This window comes from Etheostoma spectabile, chromosome 6, assembly GCF_008692095.1.
Source record: "Etheostoma spectabile isolate EspeVRDwgs_2016 chromosome 6, UIUC_Espe_1.0, whole genome shotgun sequence".
NCBI lineage: Eukaryota > Metazoa > Chordata > Actinopteri > Perciformes > Percidae > Etheostoma > Etheostoma spectabile.
This window is the reverse complement of record NC_045738.1, coordinates 16,793,888-16,817,914: the sequence shown is the minus strand read 5'-3', so window position 1 is coordinate 16,817,914 and position 24,027 is coordinate 16,793,888. Positions and strand designations below refer to the sequence as shown.

At 41.0% G+C, this 24,027-nt stretch overlaps 1 protein-coding gene across 2 annotated transcripts; it reads left to right on the top strand.

Moving 5' to 3' along the window:
* The first annotated feature begins 2,916 nt into the window (after nt 1-2,916).
* Nucleotides 2,917-23,164, top strand: smg5 (SMG5 nonsense mediated mRNA decay factor). Of its 2 annotated transcripts, XM_032518907.1 has the most exons (23): nt 2,917-3,371; nt 3,767-3,865; nt 5,375-5,498; nt 7,626-7,782; nt 8,878-8,967; nt 9,313-9,402; nt 10,120-10,198; nt 10,293-10,418; nt 12,236-12,304; nt 13,049-13,275; nt 14,116-14,253; nt 15,053-15,154; nt 15,347-15,961; nt 16,069-16,238; nt 16,319-16,394; nt 17,365-17,540; nt 18,197-18,355; nt 18,592-18,651; nt 19,178-19,337; nt 20,154-20,244; nt 20,421-20,495; nt 20,613-20,751; nt 22,042-23,164. In XM_032518907.1, exons 1-23 carry the CDS (start codon nt 3,307-3,309, stop codon nt 22,123-22,125), a joined length of 3,171 nt encoding a protein of 1,056 aa, XP_032374798.1. In that variant the 5' UTR covers nt 2,917-3,306; the 3' UTR covers nt 22,126-23,164. The 2 variants fall into 2 exon arrangements, with proteins under 2 accessions (XP_032374798.1, XP_032374797.1); XM_032518906.1 differs by having other exon boundaries at nt 15,053-15,961.
* Nucleotides 23,165-24,027: the final 863 nt, after the last annotated feature.

Genomic DNA, 24,027 nt, shown 5'->3' with positions numbered 1-24,027 from the left:
CTGCCCTGATTAATGTTACTGTACCTGTTACTGTCAGTGTTTTGATTCTGAACACTGTCAGCCCTTCAGCTCTCTAAAACTAAAAAATGTGCTGTATTTGCTGGACTCATGGCTGCTAAGAAAATTATTATTGGAAGCTGCCTTATGACATGTCTATCTGACATGGACCCTTTCCTTTTTTTGGATATTGTATATATGGAACTCTCAATAGCTTGTGTAAATGGAGCGCCAGAATAAACTTTGGACACTTGGTACAGCATCGCTGACTGATTGAAGTCCATGCTTTAGACTAGTGCTGCGGCCTTCTTGCCTCTATTTGTGCATGTGTTTGATCCCTTATCTTGTTTCTGTCAGTGTGTGTGTGTGTCTGCTGTGTGTGTGTTATTTGTTAGTTGTGGACGTTGCTCTTGCTGTTGTGTTTTTGTCATGTCCCTCCTTCCCGTCTTTCCTTTATTTTTTTTTCTATTTTTTTTTTGGACCTGGGACATATTCTCACGTCTCAGCGTATTGTTTGTAATTGTTTGTAATCTTTAAATAAAAACATTTGGTCACAAAAAAAGAAAATCAACATGCAACTAGTGGTATTCTTCTTTGAGTTATCACTGTAAATTGGGTGGGCTCTCATAATCTGCCAACTTTGGGGACCACTTAGGCAAGGAACACGAGAGATATTGAGAAGCATTAGAGCCTTCTAGCCCCTCTTTCAAACCGACGATGAAGATGTTGCATCTTTGTTTTTTTTCCTCCATGTCTGTTAGCTTCCCCTCCAGCTCTTGAAAAGCGTGGCCATGGCTATTAAGAATACTTGCTTTCCATGGCTATTTTTAGATTGTTCACATCAGCTGTGATAGAGCCCAGATTTGCAATTAGAGATGCTAGTTGTGCATGGATAGCAGTTAGCATTTTGTCGCTTTCGATGCCCACCTGCTGAATCTGAGAAAAACGCGGTTCAAAGTATCTTTTCTGTTTCTCCAGCAATGCCTCTGCAATGGCATCCGTATTGCTGCGTTGAGTTCTGTTCTTGATTGCCATTCTGTTTTAAGTGACTATCAAGCACAAGGTGGTAGAACATTGGCGTTGGAACCATATAAGACAACTATTTGGCAAGGTTGGACCAGGAGCTACAACTTTAAGCCGCCATCTCTGTCCAACCAATCACGTGATTCAGACGATCAACTAATTCATTAAACGACTAATACTTTCACCACTACTGCATTGATGGACTCACGGCATGTAAGGTTTGTAAAGAAACAAAATCTTCAACCAAGTCAAAAATTCTACACTTTATATCTGAAAACTAAATTCAGGTTATTGATCTGCTCTTCCAATGTTTGCAATAGAATGATTAATTTTCTGGATGTACAAGCTTGTGGTTGCACACAGTACTCGCTCATCTGGGTCATCTGGATTATTACAAGCTTGTAATTATCCTCATCCTCCTACACTTAATCGCCTGCAGTTCCTTAGCGGGTTGGCAACTTCTGAGTTTGGACAGAGCACAAAAATTGCATTGGAGAAGCAATAGACAGTTCATGAAACAACAAACAGAGCTGCGAGTTCCACCTTAACCTGCTCCAGACAGGAGCATCAAATACATTCCTATAATTATTCTGCCAGGTTTAAACTCTGGAGAATATTATTGTCACAATAAAATGACCACTAAGGTTTTCATTTTGTACGTGTTAGCATCAGAATTACATCACTCTTACTTCCTGGAAAACCGCATCACATTACATAATTCCAACAAAACCATTACACTGTAAATAAGCATCTTTATAGAACTATATTCTATATTTTTCTCCCTAACTCTACCAATTAACTTACATATTTCAGTGATCCCCTCCATCATCATCTGCCATACCAGTACCCTGTTTCCAAAGTCAGAAAACACATAAAAATGTTTATTTAGGAAGCAAGTATCTCTCAAAATGCCTGTCCCCTATTGCATCTATGATGAAAAATGATCTTCTATAGACCTCTATTGGTAGCAGGAGGAATTACAACAACAGTGTTTAGTATACCATAGTATAGAGGCTTATGGTGTATAGTCTTATTCTGCATTTCTATTAACCTAGTTACTGAACAAAACTGACATATTGCGCAAGCGTCATAATTTACGTTAGCAGCTAGCTATGAAGGGTTAAGGTTAGGTTAAAAGACAGTGTTTGGGCTAGGGTTATTGTAACTACTCAATTCTGCCTTCAATAGCAACAGTTTTTTTTTTAACTTCATGTTATTTAAAAGGAAAAAAGACAAGGAATGATGCAAATGGTGGAAGTATGGATGTAAAATGGGAACAGAAGAGAACTAATGTTTGTGGCACAACTGTGATGTAATTTGCATATAGTACACATATATAAAAGTAAAGGTATAAAAGTATTCGGGCTACAGCAAAATGTAGGCATACTGAAAGTATTATGGTAAAAGTGCTTGTTGGTCAAGCTGGATTTCAAACAAACGCAGTGGTGAAGTAACTGTTTTAGGATAGGCTATTTCTATGCCACTAAATGGTAGATTTGGAGGCAAATATTGTACATTTTATTGCACTACATTTATTTGACAGATGTAGTTACTTTGTAGATTTGGATTATTAATACAAACCATCTAATAAAGGATGACATATTATAATTATAAACAAGGTTACCTAGCAATATATCAATAATTTATGATAAACCCCACCTTTAACAGCTGCAACATTAATGTTGTGTACACATTAATACATCAACAATTATAATCCAGTGATTCATAGTATATTATTAATCTAAAATGGGTCATTCGGCACAATGAGTTCTTTGGTATTTTAAGTAAAACAATGTATAATTTTCACTGGCGAAGTAAATGTTTTCATCAAGATTTTTGAAAATGAGGGATCTGTAGACAACCTGGCAACCCTTAATTTAATCTGGTGAGTGTTCTGTATTCTCGCGGTATTCAGGCAGTCACTGCCTGATAGAAATAATGGCCGCCTTCGTTGCAATGGCTGGAATAGGGAACAACACAAGAGGCACATCAGAGCGTTTTAGCTGACCAGGAAGAGCCTAAATTCTAGGGCACCCCCTTCTACCCGGGTTTCAGAACGGATGGGTAGAGGGGGTCTTGCCAAAGAACACAAGTAACGAAAGAGACACGGAGGGAAGGGAAGGAAAGCTAACGTTATCTTGATAGCTAGCGCTAGCAGGCTATCAACACGGTTGTCACTGCCGGGGTACCAACCCGAGTAGCCCTGACAACTGCGTGTCGGGAGGGTTGAAGGAAGCGGTGACCGAAGGCTGGAGCGTGTGATCAAATAACTGACTTGGAGCTAATATGAGTGGGCCGGTGCAGGACAGTGAGCCAGAGGCGAAAGTCCTTCTCATCAAGCGGCTTTACAGGTAAGTTGTAAGGCCGTTTTGCGTTGCTAACCAAGGTGCTAATTGAACGTTATTGTGCTGGCTAACTTAGAGCTAGCCAATCAATGTTTGCTACCACAAGAATGGGTACATCCTTTCCTCCATTCAGTAACCTGTCACGACAATGAGTAGCCCCACATTCCCGCATTCTCAGCCAGTGTAACGTTAACTCTAACATCAGATAAATCTGACCGGGCACTCATCATGCTTTGTGTAGCATTGTTAAATTAGTCAGCTGCATTTCATTACTGCGTTTATCACAAATACATGAAACTGTAAGGATGGCTGCTAGTATGATAGCCCGCAGTATGTTTAGATCAGAGCTTTAACCTTGTCATTATGCTAACTAATGCTGTCTCTTGCCCAACGCTACCCAGGGCTGTGGTGGAATCTGTGCACAAGCTGGATGTCATCATCGCCAGCAAAGTATCCTACAGAGAGGTCTTCAAGCCGGAGAACATCAGCCTTCGCAACAAGTATGTCCAGCTGTCTCAGTAATGTTTGTGAAAGGAGGCAGGAGTGTAACTTAAACATCTGGCCAGTTGTTGTGAACAGAAGTATGAATGCTCCTGTTTAAACCAATAAACCAGTCGCTGATGGCTTACCTCAAGTTCAAGATCAGAATCAGAAATACTTTACTTTAACCCTAATCCATTAGAATTAGAAAACATGTCTTATGTATCACATCTGACCACATATGCTTCAATATTACCATTTGATCTGTGATACATTGTGAATCCTGCAAGACTAAACAAAGTTGATTAACATACTAATTTGTGCTTAGTCACACAACACGTGAACAGGATCTAAGTTGTTATTTTCATACTGGATACAATGAACCAAAACCTCAAAAAGTGGAAGTAAAATTTAAATGTGAAAAAGAGACTGAACTGTGTGGCCACACCGACAGGGAGACAGAGGAGATGGTATCTTGTTTTGCTCAGTGAATGCTTTGGGAACCAACATGCGCTCTAAAAACTTGACTAGAGCGGCCTGCATTGTGTTTTTTTAATTAAAGATGCCAAACGTTTGCTAGTTCTAGCTGCTTTTCTTTGTCATATATTATAGTATATTGAAATATATCTTTGGGTTTTGCACTATTTTTCTGACATATAAGACATTTAGAAACATCATCTTTGGCTCTAGGGACTTTAACGGACATTTTTCCCTATATTTTGACATCAGTTAATGAAGAAAATAATTGTTATGTTAAGTGTTTGTTGCATGTGCATTTACACTACAATACTAGGGCATAAGCATCCTTAACCACACCTGAATGTGGCACAAGTGATCAGATTGTATTGCACACATTTTGGGATAATTTTACACCTGTATTCAGAGGTACCCACAAGTTATCAATTCCCCCAAGACATAATAGGATGAGAGCTGTAGTTATATATTGTACTTCACTTGCAAATGGGATAAATTGGTACATTGGTGCAAGGTGAGGGTCATATTACTGTTGATTATTATATTATCCTCTAAATTGAAGAATAGAAGAACCAAGCGAGAGAGAATCATTTCTTCAAAGAGGAGATAATGAGGAACACCGCATGTACTTGACTTTGTACAGTAACATCATTTTGTCGTTAGCTGCACACATCAAGTGGGGACTGAGATTTCATCACAATACTCTGGTGCACAACTTTGACTTCTGAATCAGTTTACACAGACCATAGAAGGGAGGGGCATGCTTATTAGGGATTTTTGTCCGACAGTACCAGAATCATCAGTTGACACTGATATAGTGTCTATAAGAGAGGGCTGGCTGTAAATTATGCTAATTTTCAGTATTGATTAATCTGCTGATGAATCACTTGATTAATCTTGAAAAAAATGCCCACTTACTTAGCCTCACCTGTTCATGTGAAACTAGGTTGACTCATTGGTCTACTTGTCAAACCGGTGACCCAACTACCTCCTTAACTGATATATATATGTGTGTGTGTGTCTGTTTTTTGGTCCTTCCCTGTGTGTGTTTTCAGGCTGAGGGAGCTCTGTGTGAAGCTGATGTTTCTCCACCCTGTTGACTACGGCCGTAAGGCAGAGGAGCTGCTCTGGAGGAAGGTTTACTATGAGGTCATCCAGGTTATCAAGACCAACAAGAAGGTAACTGGCCCTGCAGCTGTGGGAAAGATCATCTTTGCATGTGTTAGCAAACCATTTTTTTTCTGTTAGCTGGCTTAAAGTGATGGTTCGGAGTAATTTCACCTTTGGGTCATTTGCACCACGACCTCTAGCCAAACAACCCACCCAAAGCTTTTTTCACCTGGGTCTAACATTGGACGAGTTAGTGTTATTAGCTGATTAGCTTAGTGCAGGCATTATTGGAATTTTAATTTTAATTAATTTTAATCTGTTTATTGATCCCCAATGGGGAAATTACAATTTACACTCTGTGTCCACACTTTGTTAGTTATCACACACAGTCCTGAACTACACACACACACACACACTCACTCAGGATCTGTACATACACTAATGGAGCGATGTCAGAGTGAGTGGGCTGCCAGCCAAACCAGCGCCCTGAGCGATTGGGGGGGGGGGGGGGGGGGGTACGGTGCCTTGCTCAAGAGCACCTGGCAGTGCCCAGGAGGTGAAGTGGCATCTCTCCAGCCACCAATCCACACTCCGTACTTTTTGGTCCATACGGGGACTTGAACCAGTGACCCTCCGGTTTCCAACCCAACTCCCTACGGACTGAGCTACTGCCACCCAAACCTACTGTGTATCTTGTAAATCACCCCACTAATAATGCCCGAAATTATACCAAACTTCTACAGTAGTACAAATATGTTATGTGCTTATAAAACAATGGATTGGAAAGTTTGTAAGTACACCAGGAGTTTATTAAAATATTACTTGCTGCTGGCTTCTGCTCTCTGCTGCTAACGCTACCGGCAGTAAGAGGTAAAAGCATTAAGGCTTAGGGTCGTCTACAAATTACAACACCGAAAACAGATGAATCAAAAGTACTTATTAATTTAACTTATTTTTTAAAAGTAAGTGCTGTAGTACAACAAGCAGTTGACAAGTTATAATTGAGGTAAGTTTGTAGAGACTACCTTATTAATCATTAACTTAATAAATGTGTGTGCCGTGATTCAGTTGCTTGTAAACTTGAATGTTGAAAATGTTCAACATGTTCAATGTCATCAGCGGTTTTAGTTATTTGTTGCACATTTGTTTGTTTTTAACATGTGTAAGTTAAGAAGGCTCTTCCTATAGGGTAACTCCACTGATTTTACACATCCAAGTCTGTTTACAGGTCTTTGATAGTACTACTGCGCATGTGAAAATAGATGTATAAACAGAGAGGTGCTTGAAATCTGATAGATGTCACTTCAGTTTGTGTTGGAAGTTTTAAAATGAAAACAAAATCTGTGGTTGGGAAGTGAGAAAGGAATGATCTCATCAGACCTCTGTAGCCCACACCTTATCTCTGTTTTAGTCTAGCGGCTAGAGCAGTGGTTCCCAAACCTTATCAGCTCAAGACCCAAAAGAAAGATTTGGTGTCTCCCCGGGACCCAAATTTACAAAAATCCACCATGAATCATTGTAACATCTACATTTTTAAACTGTGGACAAAAGACGGAACAAACCATGAATTTAAATGTATATGAAGTATATTTATTCTATTATAAAAGTAAACGAAAACAGAAACACTTTCTGTGTCTCCCCCCTTTTCTCAACTAATTTTCTTATCCCCTCCTACCCCCCCCCCACCACAGGATCTGAGCTGAACAGACCAATCTAGCAAAAAAGAACGCTCATTCACATAAGATTGATGCATTTTACTAATAAAACGGGTCTGCGACCCATTTTGGGTCCCAACCCTAAGTTTGGGAAACATTGGGCTAGAGTAACATATTGGAATCTGCAAACAAACTGAAATTATTAGAGTTGAATTGTGGGTAATGTAGGCGGCTTGTTTGGATAAGAAAAAGAAATGCATGGTATAAAAAAGACAATATATTCGGTTTTGCTGCATCGATTGATGTTTTAGGTCGCCTACTTGGTTGAGTATTCTTATAAAGTTAATAGTCCCTCACAGTATTAATTAGTTTGCAAGTTTTAAAAATTATACACGCACATTTAAGTGTTCAATGCTTTTGGGCCTTTTTGAGGCTCATTGTAAATTACAGTCTGTATGCAACATAGATCCTGTTTGTTATTGTGGTTCACATTACTATTGTTCTGGCTCATCTCTCTATTTTGTCTTTTGCTCCACTGTAGCACATCCACAGTCGCAGCGCTCTGGAGTGTGCCTACCGTACACACCTGATTGCCGGCGTGGGTTTCTACCAGCACCTGCTGCTATACATCCAGTCACATTACCAGCTGGAGCTGCAGGACTGCATCGACTGGACCCACGTCACAGACCCACTGATAGGTCAGATACGCAAAACACAGAGACACAGATGTAAAACATTCAAATGTGCAAGCGGCATCTAATCTCTTAATAAATGTTTGCCAGAAGGATGTGTAACATTCATACGTGCATACTTGTAAATATGCATGCCCATTTAAAAAATATTCGCTGAATTTAGAAATCTTGATAACTTAAAGGCCCTTTTCACTTAAGATGTTTTGCAAAGGAACACATAGGTGTGAATGATAGCTAGATTCTATTTAGCTGTACCAGTTTCAGTATCCTGGTGCATTCTGGTTCACTTTAATGGCTTACTGTACAACAACTCAACATGTTTTCCTATTTTTACAGTGTAGTTTGTGTTCTGTTTTTTACGCACTCTCTCCTAGTGAGTTTTTCTTTGCACTATTCAGGTTTGCTTTTTCGTGTAAAATGGATGTAAAACTGCTTCAGCTTGGTATTATGAATATTTTGATACTTGTGGATTTAATATTGAAACTGCTCAAACTGGAAGCATCCACTGGAAGTTAACGTCATTTACAGCTGGTATTAGAATGTACTTTTACCTTCTCAAATGATGAATGGTGTGATCACACCATTGCATTCAGACCGGGTGTTTATGTGTCCATTGTCTGAATTCAGTCCGTATCAGACGTCAGTGCCCACTTGCACTATGCAAAGCACATGTGCCAAGTCAGTCTATTGTTGGCGAAGACAAACAGACAGGTGCAGGGTCACCCATGTTTGTGGTACGGTGCTGCCGGTACTCGCCCTTTTGCCTCAGATGCTATCAGACAAAAGGGGCTAATACCAGGTAGGGGCTGTAATCCTGTCTTCCAGCATGAAACTTATTTTATTAAGAATATGAATATTTTTGGCCACCTTAAACAAACGCACCTGTAGACATTACCACGTCATGGACGAAGAAGCAGTGTTTGAAGTAATAACTGGGTGTTGTCTCTAGTATTCAGATCATTCTGCTGTTTGCAAATTGTTGCTTTGCTGGAATTAAAGCTTGTTTTCTTTTGTCGCATAACTCCAAGTCATTTTGGGTAAGTGCGTTAGCTAAATGCTTTAAATGAAGAAGAAAAAACATTGAGTGATTGTTCCCCGCAGGCCGAAAGAAACCAGTGTCAGCCACCCCCAAGGAGATGGAGTGGGCACAGATGGCCTGTCATCGCTGTCTGGTCTACCTTGGAGATCTAGGTAATAACATGATAAAAGAATATGCAATTATATCATCTCTCTCCCCAGCTTGTAGAGGTGTGAGACAGCATGTGCGTGTCATTCAGCGTGGGAAATGTTGGCTCAGCCATAGAGTATAAATGGCAAGAGGCTGTTTGGTTGGTTTACAGAGATATCAGTAATTTTATTCATTTCACATTATTAAGCTGAGAATTACAGAAGCAAATGGAATTATGTCCGCACACTTTTTGGTTTGCCTTTCATACATCTATGAATAAAAGAAAATTGAAATACATTTTAACCAATGTATATCTTAATGTTAACAGTTAATGCTTTTTTTCTGTTGTTTTAATATTTCCTCTGCAGCCCGTTATCAGAATGAACTTGCTGGAGTGGAGGCTGAGCAGCTGGCCGAACGGTTTTACCATCAGGCGCTCTCCGTCATGCCACACATGGGTGAGTGACTGTAATGTAAGATACCTTTCAAGTTTTCAACCTGGACCCTATTTTCCTACGGTTTTGTGTCTAAGTGACTGATGGGAACTTCTTTGACATTGATCAAGTTTTAAGCAAGATCTCTGCAGTCGGCAGTGGCAAAACGAGCTGCAACGTAAGGTAAAAGGTCAATTGTCCATCTTGTATTTACCTTCACAAAAGTGCTTGTTTTGCCACTGACAGGCTCAGAGTAAAAATTCTAAGTGCCTGACAACATTTTGGAAAGAATTTCTAAGGGGGTGGTACTTTCTGTTAAAGAGTAAGATCCTTTTTTTAAACATAAAAGCATCCGCAGAATTACTTAGGAAATTATATGACAACCTCACAGTAGCAGCTCCATTATGTCCTCTCTCTCTCTCTCTCTCTCTGTCTCTCTCTGTCTGTGTGTGTTAGTCTTGTGACCTTCATTTTAACGATGTTGTTACTTCTTGCTACTATTATCCTGGAAGGACCCATAAGGTCTATATCATGTCATGTTAGGTTTTTTGTTAAGTTATTTAATTTTGTGGTCTCCAAATCTTGGCTTATAGCACTGCACCATTTTGGCATCATTTATTTTATTGATTGAGCAGGACATTTAGGTAATTAGACAAAACATTAGGTAATGATTCTGTCCACATCAGGCATCTCCAAGAATGAAGGTTGCCTTACTTACTCATTTCACCCACCTGTCTACAGGAATGCCTTTTAACCAACTGGGCACACTGGCAGGGAGCAAGTTCTACAATGTTGAAGCAACCTACTACTATCTACGCTGGTGAGGAATGTTTATGTACAATTACGTGTGATGTTAACTATTGAACCACAACCCACTAAGTTAGAGGTCTTAACAGAGTCTGTATCTGTACTAGCATCCAATCAGAGGCCCCCTTTGAGGGTGCCTATGGCAACCTGAAGCGCCTGTTTGACAAAGCTGCCAAGATGTACCACCAAGTGAAGAAGCAGGAAATGAAGAAGCTGTCTCCATCTCGACAAAGGTGAGGAGAAATCACAGGATTCGGAAAAGTTCAAAGAAACATTTGCAAGTTCCTCTGAGGCTTCCTTAGACCACGAGCACTCTCTGGACAGCAGACTCTGACTTGCTTGGTAAAAATCAGTCTGATTTAAACAGACTTCACTGTGCTTAAATCCCAGAGTAATTTTAACCTAGTCCCAATTGACATCTGGGTTTTTCACATAACTACCGACTCGCTTGCCATTTCAATTATCAAGGCTCTCTAACCAGTGGTGGGATAAAGCAGCATCTCTCTGCAGATGGGATTAGATAATTAATGATCCCCGTGGGGAAATGATGTTGTTGTAGCAACAAAACTAACAGAGAAAATAGAAACAAAAGATGAATATGCACACAAATGAAGCATGTAAAATGCTTGATTTGTAAATGAAGAAGGAAAAAAAAAAAGCTCCAGAAAAGGGTGTAGATAGGTCATGTTGCTTTGTCTGTTATGGGATTATTTAGCATGGAGTAAATAGGATTAACACATTCTTTTGCCACCTGGGCAGAAATCAATGCTGTTTTTGTTTCTCAGGACTGTTTGTGGTGTGTGTGTGTGTGTGTGTGTGGTGTTGTGGGTGTGTGTGTGTGTGTGTGTGTGTGTGTGTTTGTGTGTGTTGGTGTGTGTGTGTGTGTGTGTGTGGTGTGTGTGTGTGTGTGTGTGTGTGTGTGTGTGTGTGTGTGTGTGTGTGTGTGTGTGTGTGTGTGTGTGTGTGTGTGTGTGTGTGTGTGTGTGTGGTGTGTGTGTGTGTGTGTGTGTGTGTGTGTGTGTGTGTGTTGTGTTGTGTTTGGGTGTGGGTTGTTTTTTGCGCAGTGTGAAACTACATTATGTGTTAGTGCCGGTGTTGTAGTCGAGTTACCAACTGTCGAGTCTCGAGTCCCCAGTGTTCAAGTCCAAGTTTGAGTCACTAAAGAAGAGTCCGAGTTGAGTCACCACTACCTGAGGTTGAGTACTGAGTGTTTGAGTCCAAGTCGAGGCGTTAAGGTTGAGTCTGTGTTGAATTCCAAGACTTCCTACATTTCTCCACTCTGGCTCCTTTTTAAAGAGCTGATACACTAATGAAAGAGGGTCTACATTAAACAAAAAATGACATCACTGACATCAGTTGTTTAGTGACTTTTTTCTAAACGACATTTAGCAGTGCGAGTGAGAATAGAGACTTGAGTCAGAGTCCAGGACTTGAGTACCCCTTCACTGGTTAGTGCTATGTTTCTATGTTACTATGCTTTCATTGAGTTAGATGAGGATATTGAGTAGACCATACGTTTTGTTTGTGTACAAATTAAACAGACAAGCTACAACCTTTTATACCTTTGGATAGACCCAGACTGTGTGTTTTCCTGTGCGTCCAGTCTTTATACTAATGGCTGCTGGCTCAAACTTCATTTTTAGTGTAAAGTCATGAGTGTCACATTGATCTTCTCATTTATCTCTCAGCAACAAAAAAAAAAAAGCATTTAAGCATTTATTCCAAAATGTCCAGCAATACATTCTATTTTAAATGTTCTTTTTATTTGTTTCTATTCACTTACCCAGAGGATATAGAATGTCTTTGCAAAAGTAAAAGCAGTAATAGAGTACCAACGCTTTGCAAACAATAGGACATGCACTACACCACTGTTTCCATTAAAACAAATTTGGCTTGGGTTATTTTTAAAACGTGCACAGGTGCCTTATAAAAAAAAAAAAAAAAGGTAAATGGAAAGAAAATGCTCAATTTGATTCATAGAATTTTGATACAAAATCAACATATCTATACTCTATGATTTCCATTATGTTGCTATGACTTTTTTCTGCAGATCAAAAGACATTAAGCGCCTCCTGGTGAGCTTCATGTACCTTCAGAGCCTGCTGCAGCCCAAGAACAGGTGAGTCCACTCCACTGTTTTAGAACCAAATAAGCCTTAACCATTTTAATGGTATGTTAAGACTGCGGACTACATACTGTTTATATATGTTTAGTTATTGTCAAATGAATCTATCTATAGCATCTAACCTCTTACCTGAACCCGTGATATCAAAGTTAAATATTTGCTTTTGTTAAGTGTGGACAGAGGTAGGCAGTGTCTAGTGTTTACTACCTGTAAAAATGTTAAGACTGTTATCCTTGGGTCATCCTTGCCTTCCTGACTCGCAGATTCTATTGTCTCTGCAAGTACTTGAAAGAACAGTCGTGTGTTTATTAAGCTAGTATCAACTTTTCACTCCAAGTACTCGTGCAATAAACGCCATGCTCGATTCTCTTTTCTGGCGTTGTCCTTAAGAAAAAAATCCATGGTGTCTATTATGTTTTTCCACCTCCGAGATGAATCTCCTCGTCGTCCGTGGTGTTATAGAGGAGACCTATACGAAATTGGGTCAGAACGGCACGCGTGAAAATAGACCTGGCGTATATCTTTAGCAGAGAGCCATCTGACGCATGCTTCTGGGATGCGCCGCAACGCTGCTGGTTGGATGTCAGGCATTGTTTTGAATAGCCGCAATTGTGCGCTGGGGTCACGACGCCTCCACAGCTCAGACGCTTCCGTTGGAAAATGGGGTTAAAATTGTGACATGGCATTTTTAGTGCTTCCTTTTCATGACAATGCTTCCACTCCTCTGTCTGCATGTAGTCTAATGGAGACGGAGCTGACGTCACTCTGCCAGTCGGTGCTGGAGGATTTCAACCTGGTGCTGTTTTACCTGCCGACGGCGTCCCAAGGCGGTGCTCACCACTCCCCCGGCGAGGAGGAGGAGGAGCCGCAGCACGCTGACAGCTCCTGCCCTGTGCTGCCGGACACCCTCGTATTCAAGATGGTGGTCACTTGTCTGATGGTGGTGCACAGCCTGAAGAGGGGAGGTAATGCTAGTGTGATGTTAAGGCTGGTGTGTTTCACTACTTTTTTGTCTTCCAAAATTATTTTAAATATATTTTGATAACTTAAAGTGGTAATTCTTTTTCAGTATCATCGTCAGTGGGTTTGTATAACTACGTGAGATGAGGATTGGAATAATTAGAGGCAGAGGAAGAAGTCACCATCCAGACTCAATTTTATTTCTGTGGAGCTCTTCAGTTAAAGCTTTAGTGTATAATTTTTTGATATCATTGAACAGCCGTTACATTCAAGCCATTGCCAAATGAGTTGATACAAAGCTAATTAAGAATATGAGCGCCACAAAACTCTGTATCTCTCTCTCTGTATTTCTCAGTATGGCTGTGTTCAGAAGATGGTGTTGTCCGGTGACTTTCCCGCTAGAAGATAATTTCCTCTTCTGAAGAGTCCATCTTTTTTTTTTTTAATCCTTTTGTGTTCTCTTTGGCTACTAGCAACTGCGTAGAGGAGGGGTGGGGGTGAAGGTGAAACGCGATCACGGAAGGCTTGTATCATGTGGGCGTGTGTGTAATGTATGTAATAATAACAGAGTGTAAATTGTAATTTCCCCTTGTGGGATTAAGTATACATTATTAAAGTTGTCCACGTTTCTTGCCATCATAGTGGATCCGTGATGGAATGACTCCCAAAACCACAATTTGGAGACTTACTTGAAATATAAAGATATAAATCAAAAGAACGTAACCAATATGTGCAATGAGTGTGCGTAAGATTTATTCCTCCACAGGAAATACCGTCTTGTTGCATTTATTAAGAAGGATGTAGATCATTTTTTTGTATTAATAAATGTTGTATTGTGTCTTTAGGATCAAAGCAGTACAGTGCGTCCATAGCTTTCACTCTGGCGCTGTTCTCCCATCTGGTGAACCACGTCAACATTCGGCTGCAGGCTGAACTGGAGGAAGCGGAGAGCCAGGTGCCGCCACTTCACACTGACGCCACAGGTGAGAGAGGAAATCCCTCTCTACATAAAGTATATAGAGAGAGAAATGAAAACAAATGCAGCTGCAAGTTAGTTCAAGGCTAATAAGTCAGCGTAGTAAAGGAAATCTCCCAGCCAGTGTCTGCCACATACGTAGATAAATTCGTCAATCCCAGTGTATTCTCATTAGCACATATCATTGCTTATATTGCTGCATTTTGTTGTTTTAAAATTGATGGATTCTTTTGGAAGAACTGCAGCTGTATGCAAATTTTTGACAAGTCACAAGCAATATTATAGTTGAACTAGAGCTTGTCAATATATTGATATTATATCGAGATATGAGACTAGATGTCATCTTAGATTTTGGATATCGTAATATGGCATAAGTGGTGTCTTTTCCTGGTTTTAAAGGCGGCATTACAGTAAAGTTATGTCATTTTCTGAACTTACCAGGCTGTTGTAACTCTTCTATTATTTGCTTTTACCCACTTAGTCATTATATCCACATTACTGATGATTATTTACCAAATTAGTTTTCATTGTGTAAATATTTTGTGAAAGCACCAGTAGTCAACATTACAATATTGTTGAGGTATTTGGTCAAAAATGTCGTGATATTTGATTTTCTCCATATTGCCCAGCCCTAAGTTGAACACATTTCTTAATTCTTTTTAACATACTCTTTCAGGACTAACACCTTGGAGAACATTTTTTATGTAATGAGAAATATGTTGTTAGAAGTAAGAGACATGTTTGCCAAAAAACCAGGATGAAAAATTATTATTATTATTATTATTATTTTTTTTTTTTTAATCTAGATGACCTGGAGATGAGGGATTTGTCCGCTCCCTTGGCAGATCGTGCCGATGACAAGCCTCTGCAGAATGGCTCCCTAGAGCAACAAGATGAGGAAGAGAAGGGTGAAGATGGTTGTGAAAGGGATGGCGCCAAAAAGCATTGCAGTGTGGAAGAGCAGCGCAAGTTGGAAGAAGAAAAACAGAGACAGAAGAAGAAGTACACCCGCCTCTCTAGACTCCGCCGACGCCGCTGTGCCCGCAAGGACACTCGGGGAGAGGATGAAAGTGACTTGAGCGAAGGCTTTGAGAGTGAAGAGGATGAAGATGACGATGACGAGAGGAGGGGTCGCGCCGACTCCACAGGTGCCACCACGACAGGAACCCCGCCCAATCCTCCATCCATCAGGAAGGAGACTAAGAGAGCACCCCTGGGTGAGGGGGGCAGCTGGGGGAATAGCTCAGAGGAGGAGGAAGGAGGGACGGCATTTGATGTTGAGACCGACTCGGACATGAACAGCCAGGAGTCTCGTTCAGACCTGGAAGACATAGAGGACACGGAAAACTCCGACAACTTGGAGGGTCAGGCGCGGGAGCACCAGGACGAAGAGGAAGATGAAGAACAACCCAAGGACGAAGGAGCCAACCGAGACGGCGACACACCTCCGACCACCAACGGGCCTCTCCTGCCCAGCGATGCCAGCATCAGCAGCAACCTCCAGGCCATGTCCTCACAACTCTTCCAGGCAAAGCGCTGCTTCCGCCTGGCGCCAACCTTCAGCAACATGTTGTTGAGGCCTCACGGCTCATCCTCCCCTGGTATTCCCACCCCTACTGAGGCCTCTGCTCCCCCCTCCCAAGAGACACCCCCTCCCCCCGGGGATTCACCCTGCGATAAGAACCCTGGCACTGCCAACGGAACCAATGAAAATGGTAATGTGCTCATTACCTTATTGTTGCATATTATCTGTCCTTTTGTGTGCTTTTCCCACAGTTACTCAAACGTGTCTTTTGCTTAATTATTGTGTTCCCTCCTCTAGACTTGGACTCGGATTTGGAAGGCAGCCAACACAGTACCCCATCAGTCCATAGTGAGAAAACCCTGTTAGAGAAGATGGAGATCCTGACCAATCAAGGGTTGATTCAGGTGGTGAAGGTCTTTGTTGATTGGCTAAGGACAAACACCGACATTATTCTTATGTGTGCACAGGTGAGGGGGCACAATGGCCTGCTTTTTTCTATTAACATTGACATTTAGAAGTATATTTAAAAAACTGGTTTTCTCTGCAGAGTTCCCAAAGCCTGTGGAACCGACTGTCTGTGCTGCTCAACCTGCTACCAGATGGCAGCAAGATGCTTGAGGCTGGTGAGTAATGAAAGACTGCACTGCAAAGAGATTTATACTTCTCTATGGCTCAGTAGGCACAGGAAGGCACATACGTGTGCAAGTTTTATTCCCACTGGGTCCACTTATACTAAAATGTCTGTTGAGCCACTGGGTGAAGACATTGCCTAAACAACTATTTTAAAGGACCGTTAGATGAGAGGATTGGTAGCACTCTCATGTTAAATATAAAGCCAGAGATAGCAGGTGATCAGCTTTGCCTAACAGGGAAGCCACACCATCTGCAATCAACTAAAAACAATACGTAGCTACAAGGCAAAACATACTGAAACTATTTCTTGACTTGGCCAGTCACTTTATGGAGTCAGCTTTACATTTAGTTTTTGTGTGGATCAAACAAACTAGTTTAAAAAAAAAACACATTTTCATCTGTAAGAGTTAGAGGTGTTGGCGGACAGACGATTTATTTTTTACCTTTTTATAATAATAATAATATTTTTAGCATTACCAATTTTATTATTTGGTCTTTTCTAATTATTGGTTGAGTCATATGCATGGGCCGGTATATATAATTCTGGCAAAGATTTGGTATTGTGGTATTGCAAAAATGCAACTTCAAAATGTATACATTATTTTAAATGTCTGGGTAAAAAAGCATTTTTTCCCATTGCACACAATTTATTGAAACCTTGACTTTTTCAAACTGTGGTATACCTTGAAAACAGTAACCGGCCCATGCCTATTTAGTCATATTATTAAATTTTGGTTGGATGTCATCTTCCAAGTTGGTAAATGTTTTTTTTATGATTGTTGTGAAATGATTTTTCTCCATAATCCCAAGATCTTATTCCATCCCTGTACTGTGAGCACTCAAAAAAATGCTAATATTCAGCTCTCACAATGAATATTTGTCTTCTTGTGTGATCTTTTTTTTTTTTTGGGGCTCTCAGTCTACAGCTCACTTATTTATGTATCCGTGTGTGTGCTGCAGAGCTCGGTCTGAATGCAGAGGTGACGGAGCTGTTAAATGAGTGTGAGCAGCCCGGTTTGGTCCAGAGTCTGCTGCTGCCTGAGGATTTGGCTCTGCGACACCTGCCTGCTCTCAACGTAGCTCACCGCCGTCTTGATTTTACACGCCGCAATCCCTCTCTCAGCTCCCTACAGGAGGTACACACACAAGCACACAGACACACACACACAGGATTCGGCTTTAACAGATGTTCATTGTTGGTTGAAAACATCGGATAACAACCAGAAGGCATCAGATCCACCATGCCAATTAGAATCTTATTATTGTAGAATCATGGCTATTGGTTTTTCCAGCTGTGGTGCCTTTTTTTTCTTTTTCTTATTTTTTTGTGAGCCTGTAAGTTGGCAAAAATAAAAACACTATTATTATCTTAGACAAAACTAATTTACGTGTACAATATTCAAATCATTACTGAAATTTCAGGAAAATCTTTACTCCGAATCCAAACCTAGTTCACTTAAAGGGGCTTAAAGGGAAAATAAAGTGGAATTGCCTCCACACAGCTCTCACTGACTCGCCCTAATTTGTGCAGTACCAATGGTTTTTCACGCCCACATGGCCACATGCATGCGCTGCCGGACCGGCTATCAGAATCTTGGATTACAACGCACACACAGGGAGTGCGACTCCATTCTGTGCTCAGGACGCCATTACTCCATTATATCTTTACATTGCAAATATTTATTTGTTGCAGTATTAATGTTCTGACTGTTGAGACTGTCAAAACATTTATAAAAGATTTAATGAAATTAGCATAATAATTCAACATTTCTCGTCTTTCTCTTTCCTTCAGTGTGTAGTCCGAGTGGGTTGCATTCGCAGTTTTGGCCACTTCCTGACAAATCTCCAGGGCAACGTGCTGCACTACAACCCAGAGGCAGGCATATTCACCAGCATCAGCCAATCCGAACAGGATAATCTGGTGCAGCAGGCCAAGGCCCAGTTCCGAATGGTGGGTGACATCTGAACAGAAGGAAGAAGAACCACAGGGCACTTGGATTCAGTCAAGTCTCATTATTCTGTGTGCAGTTCAGAAAGGGAAAATTGTGTTGTAGTGTAACTGTTGAACTAAAATGTGAAGAATGTTTAATGGGCTGGAACCAAAATGGGTTTTTACCTGTAAGCAAAGCAGCTGTTACTTTTTGTTGTTGACTCTCCTGTCTTTATCTTCATCTTTTATTTGTCTAGGCTGAAGAGGAGGCTCGTCGAAATCGCTTAATGAGGGATATGGCCCAGCTTCGACTACAGGTTTTTAATATTCTTTCTTTCCACTGACTGTTTACCCTGTCTGTGTTTTCCTTTGAAATCTGAGCAGTCATACAACAAAGACACAGCTGTGTGATGATAGTCATCATTGCCAAAAGAGCAATTCCCAGTGGTTGGTTTGAGATATAGAAAATGTTGAAACATGTATTTTCTTGTGTACGGAAATTCATTAGAGAATATACAGAAAAAGTGTATGGTAACCTTTTTATTAAGTGTAAGATCCACTTTGTGAAGAACAAAGCAGGCGTATTGTTGGACCATAACATGAACCAGCTGCAGTCTAAATCTCACTGAACACTCGCCAAAATCATCTGATGCCGGTAGTGCAAACTTTGTAGGAGCTCTGAGATAGTTGTATTATATTTCTGTGACCATAAAACCCATCTTACGGGCGCCAAGTCTATGCTGTCCTATAGAAATAAAAGCCTGAAAATGCCCCAAAAAATCCATCTTACATGAATTGCACATTATCAGCTTTTGGATCTCTTTTTCTGTCTGATCCCTGCAGTTGGAGGTATCGCAGCTAGAGGGCAGCCTTCAGCAGCCTAAGGCCCAGTCGTCCATGTCTCCCTACCTGGTGCCTGACACAGCTGCTCTCTGCCAGCATCTGAACCTCATCCGGCAGCTGGCCAGCAGCGGCTGCTTCATCATCATCATCCCACGGACAGGTCAGTGCATTGATTGCCTCGTCCTTTGTCTGTCCTGAGCAGCATGGTGTGTAGCGTATTAAACAAGGTAGATTGGTGGTAATTTTAATGATTTGCAGGGTTGCCTTTCATGATCTTTAACATTACTGATGAGAGGGACTATCATGCCAAATGTAATGCAGACTACTCCTGTATTACATGACTAAATCTTCCATTCAGTAATCTCACATAATGTTACTACATATCTGGTATTAGACCTAAAAAGTTTTTAAAAACATTGACTTCAGTTTTCTCCTATAATGTAAAGGCCTTAAAAAAGTGTTTGTATCCGATCGCGGGTTTTGGGATACATTATACAGTACGCCCTAAAAATTAAAAGTGGGATTGTTGTGACAGTGGATCGTGATGCTGAAAGCCGTTCAATCCTTTTTTGTGGAGTTTTGAGGCAGCACTGTCAGACCTGGGTATGAAATCGGACATCGTGGGTATTAAAAAGGTCTTAAAAAGGTACATTTATGTTTTGTAACCCTACCGAAAAACTGATATACACATATACAACGATAGGCACTAGTTTATCGCACGGTCTAGTTATTCTGGACATTTTAGCCTCTGATTGTAATTTTATCAAATGCATTTCCTGTTCAAAACTAAATGTCATTTTGGGGCACTTGATCAGACACGACAAGCTGTTAGAAGGCAGCTTCTAAGAGAAGAGTCCAAGACATCACCTTGGACTCTAGTAATTCTCTTTGTTTTCACAAAGTTGGTTTCTGATTGAAGTTTCGCTGACGTGACTGTTTTCTCGGGCACTTAATCTTTACTACTTCTGTGTTGTAGTGATTGATGGACTTGACAGGTTGAAGAAGGAAAATGCCGGTGCGAGGGATGGCATCCGCTTTCTGGAGTCTGAATTTCGCAAAGGCAACAGGTAGGTGTTTGTGTTACGTGTATGGTGACTGATGGAGCTTCTCGCTGCACTCTTTTAGGATGAAATTGTTTTGGTTTTTTGTTTAAGTACACAAACACAAACCTCACTTTTTTACTCCATAAAAATCCCCTATTTTGGCGGCTTTCTTAAATATTCTGTATCGCATCCTTCTGCAGGTACATACGCTGCCAGAAGGAGTCTGGTCGAAGTTTTGAAAGAGATAAACTGAAACGTCAGGACATCGAAGCCTGGTAAACCAAGCTCTCCTTTCTCCATTTACGGCTATGTGTTTTCTAAAATACTCATTGGATGACAATTACTTCTATTTTGATTGGTCCTCTTTTTTTATTTTTATTTTTTATTTCTAGGCATTTTTACAAGATGGTGGACAGCTGTCGTCAGCTAACGGTCTCCCAGAGCAACGGAGATGAAGATACAGCCGGTATGGTGACCATTCTCACTGGCCATCAAGTGGAGGAGCTTTGCACTCGGTCAGCAGCAATGAAGGTCAGTCACACACTGCATTTTGTTGAGTTGCAGACCGGAACAAACACTCTGGAAGTTGATTTTTCACCACGACTAGAAAAAAAAATTAAAAAATCCATTTGTCCTCTCCTGAATCAGAAAAAGATGTATTTACTTATAAGGAATTTACCTTAGAGTTGGGTGCATACATAAACAAACATGTTGAACATTAGTATGAAATAAATAATAAATACAGAAAAAAAAGCTCTTAACATAAAAGTATTACCGGGAAAAAAAAAGAGGCTGAATGGGTTAAGTGCAGAGTGTGGAAAAAAGCTTAATGCTGTTCAGCTCTGCTCTACTTTTGCTCCAGTGCTGTCCTGTCAATATTCATACAGACCCCACAGCCATCTGGTGATGTGGGGAGTTGGAAGTCAAGGTGCTGTTGGACGATCCAACAAACACTTCTGTTGAAGCACACAGATAACCTTATGGCTTTAAAGTGCCCATATTATGCTCATTTTCAGGTTCATAATTGTATTTTGAGGTTGTATCAGAATAGGTTTACATGGTTTCATTTTCAAAATAACACCATATTTTTGCTGTACCGCAAGTTGCTGCAGATCCTCTTTTCACACTGTGTGTTTAGGTCTCTGTTTTAGCTACAGAGTGAGACAGCTCACTTCTATACTATCTTTGTTGGGAGTTGCACATGCGCAGTAGCTAGGTAAGATCACATCAGCTAGATAACTCTTTCTCCAACTTTGGTCTGTAGAAGGCCGGATTAGCTAAACGAGGGATATACCTGCAGAACAGGGACATGGAAGTAGTTCTTTTGTAGATTATGGTGAACTAGTGTGTGTTGTAGCAGTGTTTTGCCATTGAGAACGACCTAGCATGCTAGCACTAGCATGTGCTCGAGCAGGAGTCTCATACCTCATCTCGGCTAGTGACGTAGAAAGCCGTGGAGATTTTGAACAACTCACCCGGAGACTGAAGGCAGAGGACATTCAGAAACCCGTATCTCACTCAAAACAGCACTGATGTTTTTTTCTCCAAGTTTGTATGCGGGTGGAAGCACCAGAGACACAAAATAACACTCCAAATACCCCAAAAAATATTTGTTCATAAAATGGGCACTTTAAGATTGTAGGTATTAGATTTGACAGTATTAGACAGTCCTAATCTTCTATTCTTTCCTTCATTTAAATGTACTTGTTAAAAATACATTTGCATTAAGTGTTATGACGTAGAAATTTATGTAAAAGCAATGTGTAAAAATGGATATGTTTTGTACACATTTGCATGTCTGTTATTTTTCTCCCATGCCAGGCGGCGATCCAGGCGGCGGGATCGGCGGGCATGGAGCTGAAGAACATCTTGGACTTCTACCGGCAGTGGAAGGAGATTGGCTGAGAGGTCAAACGGGGGCAGCTGCTGTCGGCACTGCAAACAGCTGATTGATCACAACACTCGCTCCCTCTCTCTCTCTCCCACTCTTTTGCTCTGTGTGTAACTGCGTCTCCAAAGGCAAAAACCAACTCAAAAGAAAGCTGAATCGAAGGAAAGAGTTAAAGCTTAGAGGGGTGGAAACGTTAAAACAGTGGAGTAAAAAACAAAAAAGAGAAATGCGGGCGAAACGGCGCTATAAGTAAGAGCACATCTCCCACCTCCCAATCCTAAACATAAAGAGTGACCCCTAGTGGTCGGGGTGCGGAAACAGTGGGGGGTGGGGGACGCTACACAGCTTTTAAGTGCCCCTGGTTCACACTCTAACCAGGAATACACTGTATATGTTAGCAAATGAGTACATACATGTCGAGAGAGAAACCGCACACACACACATGAACACATCCACACTCAGATGAATCCATATAGATGTTTAGAGCAGTGGTTTGGATTCCGTTCCCTACTTCCCTTTCCTTTCAGTCTGTATTGAGAAAACAGGGTACAAATGCGAGTCTGGTAAGGCCGCATTATTTTGGAAATCCGAGGGTGTATGAAGACAACTTAAAGACAGAGAAAATACACTCTGTCCACCTGACACCTGAGGCTTCCAGCCCTACAAAACAAGCCAGGAGTCTCATAGCTCATAGGCCTCTAGGAAAGGTTGAGGACGACATACAGTATGTACTCTTCTCCGGGATCGGTTTCCTTCCTACGTAACTTTTTTTTTTTTGGTTTTGTTTTTTTCTTTATTTGCGGTGCACTTTTGTGACCAGTGACTTATGTATTGTGCTATCTCTGGATGAGAAGAAGAAAAAAAACAAAAACATGGCAGGTGTTGCCCTGTTAAGTTTTAATTTGGATTTTATTTTTGTACCCAAATGATGTTGTTTATTTGCCTTTTGTAAGCTAAATTTGAATGAGATATGTAAGAATGTTTAAGGGAATGGGTTGTTGTTGTTGTGCGTTGATCCACTGAACAAATCTTTCAGTTCTTAAAATGGGGGGGGGGGGACTTATAATCCAGAAGTTATTTATCAAGGTGTCATGTTAGAGGGAGGTAGAAGCCGAATAGCCTCATGTAGTAGCTAGTCATCAAAGAGGCTCCGCAGAGAGGGGCTGGCTAACTTTCCCAGAGGAATGTAGGTCGTTTGGACCCCTGTAAACTCCTAAAATGTATCCCATCCACATCACCATTTCCATAGTGACTGTCCCATCATGCACACGGCAAAAGAAAACCAGTATATGTGTGTGGCCATGCATTGAACCTAATAAAAAGAAACTCATATAAGCTGATGACTTCTTGTATCTTCTTACTATTGTTATGTTCCAGAAAATGAATTGACAGCTATCCAAAAAAATCATTTAAATGAGCATTCCACCAAGTGAAGTTGTCATAAACAGTGCTATGAAACCGGTGTATATTTTCCCATGGGGCTCTGAAGAGTAAAACAACACAGGAGCCTGTGTCGGTGAGGGCCTGGTGCTTCTGATACTGGTGAGACATTAAGTAACAGATCTGTGAATTAAAGTCATCTCAGGTGCCAAAACATAGCAAACGGGTGTAAAATGCTCAGAGACCTGAACCCTCTGAACTCCTCATGTGAAGTCTTTCTAGGCATGGCCTCTTTCTTCAAACTAGGTCTCCATGTGCCATTCTTTTTTCCCCCTCATCACCCCCCCCCCCCCCCAATCTCTTGTCTCCTCTCTGTCCTGGGACCCTGCCCACCACTGACCGAGCACACAGAATAACCATCCCCTGGCAGCAGGGTCAATGCCACTCCAACACAAGATGGCTGGCATTGGTGCTGCTGCCCCCCCCCCCTGCCGTCCGCCCGCCTTTTCTTCTTTTTCTTTTTTTTTTTGCTGGGT

What these genes read in the sequence shown, in the direction of transcription:
- smg5 (XM_032518906.1), top strand. Translation starts at nt 3,307, where the DNA reads ATGAGTGGGCCGGTGCAGGACAGTGAGCCAGAGGCGAAAGTCCTTCTC. An exon ending in CGTCACAGACCCACTGATAG is followed by an intron (nt 7,783 to 8,877) that starts GTCAGATACGCA and finishes TGTTCCCCGCAG; the next exon opens with GCCGAAAGAAACCAGTGTCA. An exon ending in CAGCAAGATGCTTGAGGCTG is followed by an intron (nt 16,395 to 17,364) that starts GTGAGTAATGAA and finishes TGTGTGCTGCAG; the next exon opens with AGCTCGGTCTGAATGCAGAG.